Raw genomic sequence first — 14,470 nt, forward strand, 5'->3', positions numbered from 1 at the left:
TTTTCTCTCCTGTGTTTAAAGACAACACATTGGTGTCACTGATGGATGTAACAAAGTGAATTCTTTTCCAGATATTGACGAGTGCCAGGAGCTTCCAGGCCTCTGCCAGGGTGGAAACTGTGTCAACACATTTGGCAGTTTCCAGTGTGAGTGTCCACCGGGGTACTACCTCAATGAAGAGACTCGCATCTGTGAAGGTAAGAGCTGAAATCACAGTTACACTGAAAATCCTGTTTCGCCCCTCGTTATAGAGACACTTCCTGTCAGAGCTACACCAGGGTGTACGTCTGCTGTAACCAAGGAAACATGCACAGATAAACTCAGCTACTGAACCAATGAGAAACTGCAGTTTAAGAATTGAAATAAGTGAACAGGTGTGAGGAGAAACCTTAGCAGTTATTTTTAAATCATAGTATTAATCACATGTGATATAAACACATACGCATAAACATATGAGGTAAACCTGGCATGCAGTCGGTACCCGTCCCCTGAGCCCGGGTCATGTGATGTAGATGGACTGAGCGTGTCCCGGTCCCTCCTGTCCTTCTTCTTCTTCGCCTGCTGAGGATGTCTGACGACCGTCCTCCTCTTATTAGAGTTCTTTCAGTTGTACGACTGTATTGTTTTTATTTATTGAGTCACTTCCTTTCTTGTTCACCAGATAAACAGTAATTCAAGATGTTTTTAATGTGTTTATTTTTGTATATTTATTCATTTGCTGCCTAAATGCACACACACAAAACAACAACATTCAAGCACACAAACAATTACAGTCAGTTGAGTTACACAGTAAGGATACGCAGTAATCCTGTACACAACCACACGTTCTCCTCAGTGTTGTTTCTGTTTCTCTTCACGTCCTTAATATGATTCTCACCACTGTGCCTGTACAATATATGTTAATTACAGAGGTCGGTAGTAACTAATTACATTTACTCAGTTACATTTACTGAGTAACTTTTTGGAAAAATTACTTTAGGAGTAGTTTTACTACATTACACTTTTTAATTTTACTCGAGTAATATTATCATGAAGTATCGCTACTCTTACTCGAGTGAAAAATAAACACGTTTGAACCAAAAAAGCAGGAGACACAAACCTGCAGTTTGTTAATGTTCCTCTGTCTGCTCAGCCTGTTGGAGATGAAGTTACACCATCACTCTGTTCTAACATATATTTATATTATTATATCTATATTACCTTCTCTAAGTATTCGTTTAATAATGACTGGGAAACGTCTCTCTGCTGCTTAGGACATTATTATTCTTTTCAGTCTTTAAAATACCAACATTTGCACTAAACATTAAATCAGATGTTATGATCAGTTACTCAGTACTCAAGTAGCCTTTTTTACTAAATACTTTTTTACTCTTACTAGAGTAATTTCTTGGAGGCTACTTTGTACTTTTACTTGAGTAAAACTATGTTGAGGTAGTGCTACTATCACTAGAGTACAATGTTTGGCTCCTCTGCCCACCTCTGGTTAAATACAACTTTTACCCCCATTGCAAAATATGTAATTAATACATAATTTGTTATTAATATTACAAGTAGTGGTGAAAATGAGGACACATTTTGAAGTAGCTAAGTAGATAAGTACATGAAATAGAACATTTTATTAGCTAATGCTGTTGCTAGTAGCTGATATTATTTGTGGATTAAAATACGGATAAAAAGTAACAAAGTAAAATTGTAACGATAATAAAATTTCAGATCCAGTCTGAAATAAGCGTGACACAGATGTCCAGAGCTCCAGCAGCAGGTCTTTAACACGCTGCTCATGCTTTCTGTCTTTATTTGCAGATATCGATGAGTGCACGACTCACACTGGGATCTGCGGGCCCGGCACCTGCTACAACACTCTGGGCAACTACACTTGTGTGTGTCCACCTGAGTACATGCAGGTCAATGGAGGAAACAACTGCATGGGTGGGTGGAGCAGATTCGTCCTCGCTGTTGCTTATTTAATGACACGTCCAACGGTCAAACAGGATTGTGTCAAACCTTTCCTAATGACTACTTTCCTTCTCGTATGGCAGACATGAGAAAGAGTGTGTGCTACCGCAACTTCAACGACACGTGTGAAAACGAGCTGTCCTTCAACATGACCAAGAAGATGTGCTGCTGTGCCTACAACGTGGGAAAAGCTTGGAACAAGCCGTGTGAAGCCTGTCCAACTCCTGCCACCAGTGAGTTCCAGCAAAGTCCTCGAAACATGAGCTAAAGCCTGTTTTCCATCGCTGATTCTCATCGGATTTCTTTTTCTCCAGCTGAATACCAGCTGCTGTGTGGTAACCAGGCTCCTGGCTTCATTATTGACATCCATACTGGCAAACCAATTGGTAAGTATTACGACATCAAGAGCCCCCACCTGCTAATCGTGCATGCTGTGCCTCGTGCTGTAAATAGACCACGGTGGTGATTTTCTGCAGATATTGACGAGTGCAGGGAGATTCCTGGCATCTGCGCCCATGGAGTGTGCATCAACCAGATTGGGAGCTTCCGCTGTGAATGTCCGATGGGCTTCAGCTACAACAACATACTACTGATCTGTGAAGGTAGCACTCAGGCTTTCCTTTGTAATCCTCACACCATCCTCAATGCGACAGGGGAAGACTCTGACTTAATAATTTTTCTGTGCACACACGTGTGCACACTCGAATTAATACTTTGATAGTTGTTTATACAATCACTTCTACCAATACAGTCATTGCTGCCTTTACCAACAAGAGGTATCTCCTTGTAAAAAAGCACAGTGGCTCTAAGTGGAAGTACCTGCCAGAGCCATCAGTCAGCCAGTCAGCAGCTGTCTGTACTGTATCAGAGCCAAAATGGCGCTGTTGTGTTTCCTGCTGTCCGCGAGCTGACGGCGTGCTCTGACCAGACAGTTACAGAGCCTGTGATTGATGCCCACTGTTTCTCTCCTCCTTCCTCTGGCGTAGATATCGATGAGTGTAACAGCGGGGACAACCTGTGCCAGCGCAACGCCAACTGCATCAACATTCCCGGCAGCTACCGCTGCGAGTGCTCGCAAGGCTTCAAACTGTCTCCCAGCGGGGCCTGCTTGGGTGAGTCCACACTGTGTGACAGGCTCACAGAGCGATCGTGTAAGGAGTCCAGGGAGACACGAAATGGCTTTAAGTTCATTCAGCTTCTCTATATGTAAAAAAATGTATTTAAAGATGTCAGTTTAGACTTTGGGAATCTGTCTTTGAGTCTTTAAGACTCGCCATGATGATCATAACTAAACTTTTTATTGGTGTGCTACGTTTTGCTGATTTTCTGTTGTCCCGTCTCCACAGACCGTAACGAGTGCCAGGAGATCCCCAACGTGTGCAGCCACGGCGAGTGTATCGACACGCAGGGCAGTTACCGCTGCATCTGCCACAACGGCTTTAAGGCCACTGCTGACCAAACCATGTGCATGGGTGAGCAAACCACAGAGCGCACACTTTATCTGTTCCAACCACACAGAGTGTGCGACATCGTAAAGGAAACAGAGAAGAACTAAAGAGTAGGAAACAACAACTATTGTACAAAAACATTTCATTTAGACTTTTAGTCTTTTTCATTAGTGTTGTACAGAGGGCCAATGTCAGAGGGAAGATTAGGGAAATCAGTACAGGTGTTACAATAAAAATACAACTGGGTACATTTGGGCTTAACGTGCAGTGTCAACAAGCTGCTGGGTCTGAACACCAAAGTCTGCGTTCATCAACAGAGTGGTTCACCTTAATATAAATGCACTTTACTTTGATGTTGTTCTTTTCTGTGTGTTTCAGACATCGATGAGTGTGAACGGCAGCCGTGCGGTAACGGTACCTGTAAAAACACCGTGGGATCCTACAACTGTCTCTGCTTCCCCGGCTTTGAGCTCACTCACAACAACGACTGCATGGGTACGAATCGTTGCTGTTCTCCTCCACAAAGGTCAACGGCAGTTTGAGCTTTGTGTGAAAGGTCAACGTCTTCTTGACAAAGCTGTAGTTGTCATGTTATTAAAAGTTACGCCCTTACAATTCAATAAAAACAAGCTGCCCTTTGCTGCGCTGTGACATTTGGACTGACGTGAAGTAAGATTTAGATGCTCTGTGTTCTTACTGTTCTTTGGTTTCATGGGGAAATTTGTCAAACTGTATTAAACATTATGTCTATGAACTTTTTCCTGAAGGCAGCTTTGTCACAGAGAAAATAGGTTTATTCTTTCCAAAATAGGAAGAAATTCAGATGAATCCTAATCTTTCCACCGTTTACCTCACAGATATAGACGAGTGCAGCGCTCTCCAGGGCCAAGTTTGCAGGAATGGACAGTGTATCAACGGACTGGGCTCCTTCCAGTGTCTGTGCCATGAAGGTTATGAGAACACGCCCGATGGGAAGAACTGTGTTGGTGAGTCATCGGTCAAATCCTCAAGAGTAGGAAACCAGGTCGAGGTACGTGTACAGATCAGGACAAAAATGCTGAGCTGTCACTGGAGAAAGCATCATGCCGTAAGAAATCAGTTTAGACTTGTTGATGCTCACAAAGCAGGAGACGGATCTAAAAAGTTCTCACAGGGTTTCCAAGTGTCAAGAAAAGTATCGTCAAGACATCCAAAGAGAGCCAGAACGAGCCTGGAAGATAAGGAAGCAAAAGATTTTAAAGACTCTGGAAAGAAAACTAGTGAGAGACGTGTCTAAAGACCCCACAGCAACTACGAGACAATAACTACCACCCTTCACAGGAAAGGACTGCGAGACCGAAGAAAAGTCGACTTTTGCTGAAGCGACACCTTCAAGATGGACTGAAGTGTGCTGAGGACAACCTGAGGAAAGATTAGGTCCTTTGGTCCGTTGAGACAAACGTTCTTTAACCACAGAGACGATGTTTGAGTTGGGATGGGAGTGCTATGCTGCAGGGAAGCCTCAGTGTGCCTGGAAATGGGAATCATGAAGAAAAAAAGAAAACTTTAGGTGGTCAGTCAGGTTTTGTCTTACAACCAGACGAAGATCCAAAGCATCCGTCGCTACTACTTCCAGAAGACCAAAGTGAAGAATAACGAGTGGTCTGAACAAAGGTGTGACGTAACTGAAAGTCTGTGGGATGAACTGAAGACCAAGGTCCACGTCTGAGGACCATCAAATGTGGAAGAGCTCGAGAGATTCTCCAAAGATGAGCGGGCTCTGATTGCTCAGGAGACGAGTGTGAGACAAACAGCTGCACGCTGTTATCCAGCTAAAGGCCTGTTAGCATCAGAGAGGCTAATCATTTTGACCCTGGTCATTGTTGTAAAATAGCATCTGAAATACTAATACTGCTACTGTATGTTTGGAAAAGCTGTGGTAAAAATCCCTGGCAGCATGTTTGACACACATCTGTGTACGGTTTTCACAGATATCAATGAGTGTGTGAGTCTGCCCGGCACCTGCTCTCCAGGAACCTGTCAGAATCTGGACGGATCCTTCAGATGTATCTGTCCTCCTGGCTACGAGGTGCAAAATGACCAGTGTATAGGTAAGACACGCAAAGAGTCCTGATGAACGCCTCCGCTTGAACATCAGGGAGTCAAAGACAGTCAGGCCGTCTGCTCATGCACGCACGCTCTTTTATGCTCACCTCCAAGATATCGATGAGTGTGTGGATCTCAGCCTCTGCCAGTTTGGGACCTGCACCAACACCCCGGGCAGCTTCCAGTGCTCGTGCCAGCCGGGCTTCGTGCTCTCTGACAACAAACGACGCTGCTACGGTGAGAGAAGCTGTCGAGTACAATCGAAGCACGTTGACGGTCATAAACTTGGAGGAGATCTTTGAAAACAAAGCTGACTCTTTATTTCTGCTTTGCCAGATACCAGAGAGAGCTTCTGTTTCACCAAATTCGAGGCAGGCAAGTGCTCCGTCCCCAAAGCCTTCAACACCACCAAGGCCAAGTGCTGTTGCAGCAAGATGCCCGGAGAGGGCTGGGGACTGCCCTGCGAGCTGTGCCCACGAGAAACCGACGGTTTGTGCAACAAAGTCATTAAGCTGTTCCAACACAGCTGTAGCATGCTTCAAATATTAAAACTGTCTTTTATGATGTGTCTCCAGCTGCCTTTAACACTCTGTGTCCCTACGGCCACGGAGCCCTGCCTGGACTGGGTGATGCTCGCGAAGGTGAGCGCTGCAACACCGAGCGAAGCGCTTTCATTTGAAGAAGAGTGGCGAGAGGCTTGGATGGGTTAACTCTCTATCCTTCTCTGCAGATTTGAACGAGTGCCTGGATAACCCGGGCATCTGCCAGAACGGCATCTGCATCAACACAGACGGGTCTTTCCGCTGCGAATGCCCCTTTGGATACAACCTGGATTACACTGGCGTTAACTGCATCGGTGAGATGTGCAGAGTTTGCATTTAATCCACTTTTTTTTGCCATTGCTGTAACAGTGTAATATAATTTACTGACTTTTAAGCATTTAGCATTTTATCATCAGGAATATCTCCAGTTTTGTAGGCAAACACTGGTCGTAGTTAATAAAAAGCACTTCTCTTTAGGAACTGTGACCTCTTGGATTTTTTCGGCTGCATCACCATTATTAATCACCAAAATCAACACCGTGTCCGGGTCGTTTTCCAGCCTTGATTTATTTTGGGATTTAACCTGCTAATGAATGCTTTTAAAATCTACGGTGCAGCATCAATTTTTGATCAGTTTTAATTCATCTGTCTGCTCTCTGGCCTCTGCAGACACTGATGAGTGCTCGATAGGAAACCCCTGTGGAAATGGAACCTGCACCAATGTGGTGGGAGGATTCGAGTGTTCGTGCGAGGAGGGTTTTGAACCAGGACCCATGATGACCTGTGAAGGTCAGTCATTCAGCAGCACGAGTCAAACTGACTCATCAGAGGGCAGTTAATAAAATAACGTCTCCAATCGACTCTCTCCTTCACCGCAGACATCAACGAGTGCTCCCAGAACCCCCTGCTCTGCGCCTTCCGCTGCGTGAACACATTTGGCTCCTACGAGTGCATGTGTCCCGCTGGCTACGTGCTGCGAGACGACCAGCGCATGTGCAGAGGTGAGCCTGCCACTGCAGATTCGTTATTAAAAGTGCTGCTTTTATTTTGTAGACAGCTCACCTTCCTGTGTCTTCGTGTTCATGTGTGACGTACAGAATCTTGTTTCGTGTATTTTCTAAACAGTGTAACAGGTTTTTTAGTGCTTTAGCTTTAACCTTGGATGACCCATCTCTCATTCCCCTGAGCAGACCAGGACGAGTGCTCAGAGGGACTGGACGACTGTGACTCCAAAGGCATGACCTGCAAGAACCTCATCGGCACCTTCATGTGCATCTGCCCGCCTGGCATGCAGCGCCGACCGGACGGAGAGGGATGTATGGGTGAGTGACAGTGACTAACACGGGGAGAGATGGAGTTCTCGCACATACAGCATTGTCCTCTTCACTCGTCTTTTCTCTGTACCCCTGCAGACCTGAACGAGTGCCGCACCAAGCCCGGCATCTGCAAGAACGGCCGCTGTGTCAACACAGTGGGAAGCTACCGCTGCGAGTGCAACGACGGCTTTGAGCCGAGCTCCACTGGGACCGAGTGTATCGGTGAGACCGCTGCAGTATAAGAGCCTGCTAAGCGCGCAGCGTTGGGGTGAACGGGGCCGTAACTAAAGTACTGCTTCTGCTCTGCTCGGTCCTTCTTTCCCTCCAGACAACAGAAAGGGCTTCTGTTTCACAGAGGTCCTGCAGACCATGTGCCAGCAGTCTTCAACCAACAGGAACAGCGTGACCAAGTCTGAGTGCTGCTGCAACGCAGGTCGGGGCTGGGGGTCACAGTGCGAGCTTTGCCCGCTGCCTGGCACCATACAGTACAAGAAGATGTGCCCACTCGGTCCTGGCTACACCACTGATGGCAGAGGTGAGACGCTCAGTAATGAGAAAAGATTTTACTTCTGTTATTCTGCATTTAATAATGTTTAGTGTAACTGGCTCTACAATTCTAACCTGTAAGACTGGAAGAATTAATGTTGGGAAACAAAGCGCGCTGACACAGCAGAGCATCAGGCTGAATGTTGTGCTTCTCGGTGTGGCTGTCCGTCTTCTGTAATCTCTCATCTCTTCCAGACATCAACGAGTGCCAGGTGATGCCGGATCTGTGTCGTAACGGCCAGTGCATCAACACCATCGGATCCTTCCGCTGTCACTGTAACGTGGGATACAAAGCCGACTTCACAGCAACCTCCTGTGTCGGTACGTCTGCTCTCTGCCTTTCCTGAACATTGATAAAGAATGTCTCTGTGTTCTCACTGTGGTCTTACTTTTTCAGATATGGACGAGTGCGCCCTGTCCCCGAAGCCCTGTAACTTCCTGTGTAAAAACACAGAAGGCAGCTACCTGTGCTCCTGCCCCAGAGGATACAGCCTGCAGCCTGATGGGAAGACCTGCAAAGGTACCCACCGCATCTCTCTGTAGCTGTGTCCAAATCACAAGCTGTTTCTATTGGTCCTTTCTATGGGTCGTGTAACTACAAAATCGAAGGTTATAATTCAATGTAACAAACATATTATAAGTATTAGTTTTATGGTTTTGAGGCGTCTGTGTTCTATGAAAGTGTGAGCTGTGCCCCCCTGGTGAGCAATGACAGTACTGCATCATTTACAATAAACACAGATAATTATTCGATTTGTAAACAACTGATTACATTTTAATAACCCCGAAATGTTCCTGACTAAATATGTAAATGATGTTTGAGTTGTGTAGTATTTGTGACTGTATCAGCTCACTGACAGGAAAGAGTTCAAACCTAAACAAACACATCAATAATCAAATTATGAAATGTATGAAACTCAGATCTGGTTTAGCAGAGTTGTAATTTAATGTTTCACTGGGCCTCCAAATGTTTCCTGATTTCAAATTGGGCTGCAGATTCTTAAATTATGGAAAAGGCTTTTCAAACCGCTGTGATTTCTTTTCTCTCTGCTCTCTGAAGATCTGGACGAGTGCGCGACCAAGCAGCACAACTGCCAGTTCCTCTGTGTCAACACCATTGGGGGCTTCACCTGTAAGTGCCCCGCTGGCTTCTCTCAGCACCAGACTGCCTGCATTGGTGAGTGCAAAAGAAAAAGAAAACCAGATCAACCTGAAACTGGTTAAATATGAGGCACGTGTGTTTTTACAGTTCGTGGCTGCAGAAACACTTTTTTAATCTGTTTCTTAAATGTTGCCAGACAACAACGAGTGCACCGCTCAGAACAGCGTGTGCGGTTCCCGGGCCTCTTGTGTCAACACGCCTGGTAGCTTCAACTGTGAATGCTCCAAAGGTTTCTCCTTGGACACAACGGGCTTTGAGTGTGAAGGTAAGCAGGCGTGATGTCCTTCACAGTTAGAGATCAACGAGAAACGAGTGTTTCTGCTGAGATGATCGGGCAGCAGAGCGGGATCCAAAATTGTTCTTCCACTGATTCGTGTCACTAAGTGAGAAGTTTTCATGTTTTCAGATGTGGATGAATGTAGCAGCAACCACCGCTGTCAGCATGGCTGCCAGAACATGCTGGGAGGTTACCGCTGTGGCTGTCCTCAGGGCTACGTCCAGCACTACCAGTGGAACCAGTGTGTGGGTGAGTAGCCTGACCCAGAGTCTGTCAGCTTCTTGTTCAGGGCAGTAAGCAGTACAGAGACCAGAAGAGAGGAGCTAGTGATTCTAGTAAGTAAGCGAGACATTTTTTAGTTTTGTAATGAAACTATAGATTCATATTTATAATAATAAGACAAGCTGGAGCAAAAAATGAGATAAAGATAATACAGAAATATCTGGATGTTTGAGAGCTCTGTGTGCTATAAAGTATGGATTCAATTCAGCTTTATTTATACAGCGCCAAATCACAACAGTCACCTCAAGGTGCTTTATACTGTAAGGTAGACCCTACAATAATACACACCCCAACAATCAGATGACCCCCTATGAACCAGCGCTCGGCGACAGTGGGAAGGAAAAACTCCCTTTTAGCAGGAAGAAACCTCCGGCTGAACCAGGCTCAGGGAGGGGCGGGGCCATCTGCTCCTTTTTTTCTATTAGAGCGTCTGTGCGGGCTTTCAGTGTAACACAGATTGTAACATTTCAATGTTTTCTGCATCCTCTGCTGTTCATTCATTGATAAACAATAGAAATGTTTTAATACACACTTACCGGCCACTTTATTAGGCATATCTTGTCAATACCCGGTTGGACCTGCTTTAAGTCTTCATCACAGCGCTCTGTAAACCCTAGAAGTCCTAGTAGTTTCTGAAACACCAGCCTCTCTGCCTCCAACAAACATACACCCTTTCCCCCCAGATTGAACTTTTGTACATGTTTACATGCCTAAATGCTTCAGGTCGCTATCATGTAACTAGCTGGTGAGATATCTGTGTTAACTAGCAGTTCAGCTGGTATATCTAAGGTGGTCAGCGAGTGTATAAGAAGTTAAGAACTTCCTCTCTTCTTTCACTGCAGATGAGAACGAGTGTCAGGGAGCGTCGGTTTGCGGCTCGGCCTCCTGCTACAACACGCTGGGCAGCTACAAGTGTGTGTGTCCCTCTGGCTTTGACTTTGATCAGGGTGTCGGTGGCTGCCAAGATGTGAATGAGTGCACCACGTCCACAAACCCCTGCATCTATGGCTGCTCCAATACTGATGGAGGCTACCTGTGTGGCTGTCCTGGAGGTTTCTACAGAGCAGGACAGGGGTGAGGGGGTCACATTTCACCAAAACATTTTTCCTGATGCTGATCGTGAAACGAATTTTCTTTCACACGCTGAACTTTGCTGATGTGCTTGTCTCCACCCAGTCACTGCATAACCGGCTCAGGTTTCCCAGGCCAGTACGCAGAGGGTGAGGATGAAGACAGCCTGTCTCCCGAGGCCTGCTACGAATGTAAGATCAACGGAGGAGGAAAGACTGGACGACACAAGCGTGATGCTGATGAAAATGAGCTCAGTCAGGTATATTTGTTAGCTCCTTCTGCTTTCAGGTTGAACTTTTTTAGATTATGAGAATTGACAGCCATCCTCTGTATCCTCGTTCCCCCTGCAGGAAGCAGCAGTCAGCATGGCCAGTGTGGACACGCAGGCCTCCATCCCTATTAACATCTCTCTGCCCTCCTTGCTCAACAAGGAGCCTCTACTCGAGCTTCTGCCCGCCCTGCAGCCCCTGGAGCACCACGTCCGTTATGTCATAACCCACGGCAACGCCGACGAACATTTCCGCCTGCTGGAACGCCGCGACGGAAAGAGCGTGCTCCGACTCGGCAAGAAGCCGCCTCCACCTGGATCTTACCGGCTGGAGATTGCCAGCCTTCGGCTGTTTGGGCCCCGAAAACTGCACCAACTAGAAAAGCAGCATGACATTGACTACCTACAAGGGGAAATAGGTGACGCCCTGCGCATCAAGCTCCACATCCACCTGCACTGAGCTCAGAGTGCCATCCTGCTCTGGACTGATCTCTAAAGCCTTTTAACCTTTTATCCAGTAACTCCTACACAGAGTCCCCCTACAGGGCCACCTCACCAACAGGGGGAAATCAAGGGCTACAAAAAACTGAGTCAGCTCTACCACCACCTTGTTAATGTTCAAATTATTCTGTGTTCTTGTTTTGTGTTTTTGTTCTTTTTGTTTTCCCCTCCACTCCTACCCGACCCAGCGCTCGCTCTCCACCTGGAGAACCAGCGGAGGAGACGCAGAGAGGTGTCTTTGTGCTTGGACCGCGGCCACCTCCACCCAAACAAGACAAAAGCAGACAGGAGGCTCACGAGTCCACGAAGCACTTTTGTAGATGAGACACAAACAACAAAGCTTTAATTAGAAGTGAAGTGCTGAGAACTGTGTTAAGATGAGTATTTAAATCACAGGCAGCATCTACAGACGTCTTTGTGTTTAGTAGCATCGAGAAAAATAGAGTTTAAGGTTCAAGATAAGCGTGCCACTATGGTCTAAGAACAAGCTCACTTCTCTGTGATCTTGGGCCCCTCACGTATCCTAGTAAGTCATTTATTGTATTTGTGCTGTTCAGAAACACAAAGGACTGCATCGCATACACAGCATTTCAGGTTGATTCGCTCTCTGTTTGATATCCGGATGCCAACGAGTCTTTTTAGAAAACAGCAAGTTCTCCTCTGATGTTGGTCCTGCGTGTTTGCGTGTGTGTTGTCACGTTCGGTTACCTCAGTACTTCTCAACACCATGCTGTGATGCTAACTTTAAAACAAAAGAGGGTGCTAATGTCCCTCAGCATCCATCGTGAGCAGGGAATACAGCAGCGAGTAGCTCGGAGACTTTAAAGAAGATAGATCAGGTCAGATCAGGTATTTAAGCTTTCAGTGATTTTGACTTCACTGATTCAGGACCTGTGAGCCTTCATGTAATCAACAGTCTTCCTACCAGTGTTGGCTGTCGGAGCCTTGTAGCTTCTTTACTACAGGCACACATTTAATGACATTAAGCTGACTTTATCTGCCTTCTTTGGCTTTACCGTGAGCTCGGTGTCTGAGGACTGAGCCGTATTTACATGCACTGCAGCCCTGAGGACACAGACGTCCATTTCACTTGAACTCGAGAGCATCTGTTGAATTCTCGCCTTCTTGCACGCTCCTCACAGACGGCACCGTCCAAAGCAAACGGAGTATCTCCAGAAGCCAGAACCATCTCCTGCCGTGTGGGATGTCGTACCAACCCCATTCTCCCGACACTTCCCAGAATTCATGTGTGAAAACAGCTGAAGGGACACACACACGTGAATGCAGTAGCAGCCTCAAAGGTACATGACATGTTAAGCTGTAACTAACAGCAGTGCTTTACAGAGTAAGGGCTTGCACATTAGAACGCAAAACCTCACAAAAACAAGAATATGCTTCAGGTCATACATCCTTTGTCATGATTTTTTTCCTCCTGAGGGGAAAAAGGTGCTACATGATACCAAACGCTGTAGAAGAAGCGCAGTCTCTTTTTTTTTTTACCAGGTTTTATTGCTGTTGTCTCCGTCTTTTGTCTCAGTGCTGATAAACCAATATTATTATTATTAAACTTGCTTCTTGAAGATTTAATTGTATATTTTTAAGTGAAATGTAGATTTTTTTTTTAAATGTCACAGCTGCCAGACCAAATACTCACAGATTGACCAAAAGCGAGCATGTGCTTGGTCACCGCTGACTGACGCGTTAAGGCTACTGCAGTCAGATCAGTCTTTGAGATAATCAGGAGCTCTTTTATCACAACAAGTAGGGAAGCTTACACTGTGTGTACAACGATCGAGGCCAACATGCCACCGTGCTCGGACCTGTGGTGCTAAATGCTAATCCTTCTCTTTGAACACTTGAGGTATTTGATCGAAGACGACGTTTATAACACATAACCATGTTCTAACCTGGGAACCTTTGTATACTTTGTATCTTTATTCTCATTTTGTATTTTTTGTTGTTTTTTTTAAACTTGCCACTATGGTTTTATTTTTTTAAAGGGCACTGTGTTGCCTGTGCTTACTGTATCTCAGCTTCAGCGTCAGACTTGAATATCGTCATCATCGTCGAGGTATCGTGTGCTTAACGAAAGCAGCATTTGTCACACCTGTTGATCCCAGAGTTTAACTGAAAGCTGATATGACAATCATCCAGTCACACAGCATCTACAAGATGAGGATCACGTAATAAAGCGGCCATCGCGGGACATCCTGTGACATCATCTCTGAAAACCAAAGATTTATGACACCAAACGGCAGTCTGTAAAACTTAGAGTCCTTCCTATTATATTGTAAACCTTTGTCCACTGACATAAATGGCAATAAAGTATTGTGGGTTATATTTTTAAGTTGTGTATTCTTGGCACTGTCTTTGTGGAGAACGCATACGATAGAGTGCTAAAAGAGGAACTGAGGCATGAGGAGGTGTGACAGGTGGGTGAGCTAACATCAGTGATCTGCTCTGACCCCCGTCGTGTTTATGATGGCGACGGACAGGCTGACAGATGAAGTCAGGCAGGAGTCTCCGTGGACTGCGATCTGTAGTGAGAGCAGGCGGAGGAGAGCCTGGAGAGGTGGGGGTATGCTCTGGGGAGAAGAGGAATGAAAGCATGTGTGTAACAATGAAGATGGAAGCAGGAGTTCAAATACCTGGAGGTCAGCTATCCGACACTGCACGACAGAGGTGGAGGCGAGAGTGGAGGCAGGGTGGACCGGCTGGAGATGAGCGTGTGGGGTTTGGAGACAAGGTTAGAGAAGCTGAGAGGGTTCGGACGTGTCCAGAGGGACAGTGCAAATATTGGACAAAGAGGAAGGCCACAGAAGAGGGTCATGATGTAGTGAGAACATGCAGAGATCATTAGCTGGGGCAAGAAAAAGACACTATATTATCTGCACTTCAAAATAATACATTTTTAAAGGGTCCAGCGGGCCTCGGTGCATGAAACAGCTGCTTATCTCGTCTCCTTTTAAGGCCTCCTTTCCTTTAAGCCAGCTTTCCTCTGATTGGCTGCTCCTCG

The 14,470-nt window shown here is 45.9% G+C and overlaps 1 protein-coding gene across 1 annotated transcript in view; it reads left to right on the plus strand.

Annotated features, from left to right (window-relative positions):
- The window catches only part of fbn2b (fibrillin 2b), a 78,275-nt gene extending 64,474 nt beyond the window's left edge, over nucleotides 1–13,801 (plus strand). The window contains exons 39-65 of the mRNA XM_063465985.1: nucleotides 72–197; nucleotides 1,804–1,929; nucleotides 2,040–2,189; nucleotides 2,271–2,342; nucleotides 2,433–2,558; nucleotides 2,943–3,068; nucleotides 3,303–3,428; nucleotides 3,783–3,899; nucleotides 4,262–4,390; nucleotides 5,375–5,494; nucleotides 5,604–5,726; nucleotides 5,826–5,978; nucleotides 6,065–6,130; nucleotides 6,220–6,345; nucleotides 6,701–6,820; nucleotides 6,910–7,032; nucleotides 7,222–7,353; nucleotides 7,444–7,569; nucleotides 7,676–7,882; nucleotides 8,089–8,214; nucleotides 8,291–8,413; nucleotides 8,954–9,070; nucleotides 9,192–9,320; nucleotides 9,462–9,581; nucleotides 10,457–10,688; nucleotides 10,791–10,944; nucleotides 11,036–13,801. Of these exons, the coding sequence (XP_063322055.1) occupies nucleotides 72–197; nucleotides 1,804–1,929; nucleotides 2,040–2,189; nucleotides 2,271–2,342; nucleotides 2,433–2,558; nucleotides 2,943–3,068; nucleotides 3,303–3,428; nucleotides 3,783–3,899; nucleotides 4,262–4,390; nucleotides 5,375–5,494; nucleotides 5,604–5,726; nucleotides 5,826–5,978; nucleotides 6,065–6,130; nucleotides 6,220–6,345; nucleotides 6,701–6,820; nucleotides 6,910–7,032; nucleotides 7,222–7,353; nucleotides 7,444–7,569; nucleotides 7,676–7,882; nucleotides 8,089–8,214; nucleotides 8,291–8,413; nucleotides 8,954–9,070; nucleotides 9,192–9,320; nucleotides 9,462–9,581; nucleotides 10,457–10,688; nucleotides 10,791–10,944; nucleotides 11,036–11,413 (3,773 nt within the window). The 3' untranslated portion in view covers nucleotides 11,414–13,801. The remainder of the gene's footprint in view (nucleotides 1–71; nucleotides 198–1,803; nucleotides 1,930–2,039; nucleotides 2,190–2,270; nucleotides 2,343–2,432; nucleotides 2,559–2,942; nucleotides 3,069–3,302; nucleotides 3,429–3,782; nucleotides 3,900–4,261; nucleotides 4,391–5,374; nucleotides 5,495–5,603; nucleotides 5,727–5,825; nucleotides 5,979–6,064; nucleotides 6,131–6,219; nucleotides 6,346–6,700; nucleotides 6,821–6,909; nucleotides 7,033–7,221; nucleotides 7,354–7,443; nucleotides 7,570–7,675; nucleotides 7,883–8,088; nucleotides 8,215–8,290; nucleotides 8,414–8,953; nucleotides 9,071–9,191; nucleotides 9,321–9,461; nucleotides 9,582–10,456; nucleotides 10,689–10,790; nucleotides 10,945–11,035) is intronic.
- Nucleotides 13,802–14,470: the final 669 nt, after the last annotated feature.

Source organism: Pelmatolapia mariae, linkage group LG23 (assembly GCF_036321145.2).
Source record: "Pelmatolapia mariae isolate MD_Pm_ZW linkage group LG23, Pm_UMD_F_2, whole genome shotgun sequence".
In the NCBI taxonomy this organism is placed as follows: Eukaryota; Metazoa; Chordata; class Actinopteri; order Cichliformes; family Cichlidae; genus Pelmatolapia; species Pelmatolapia mariae.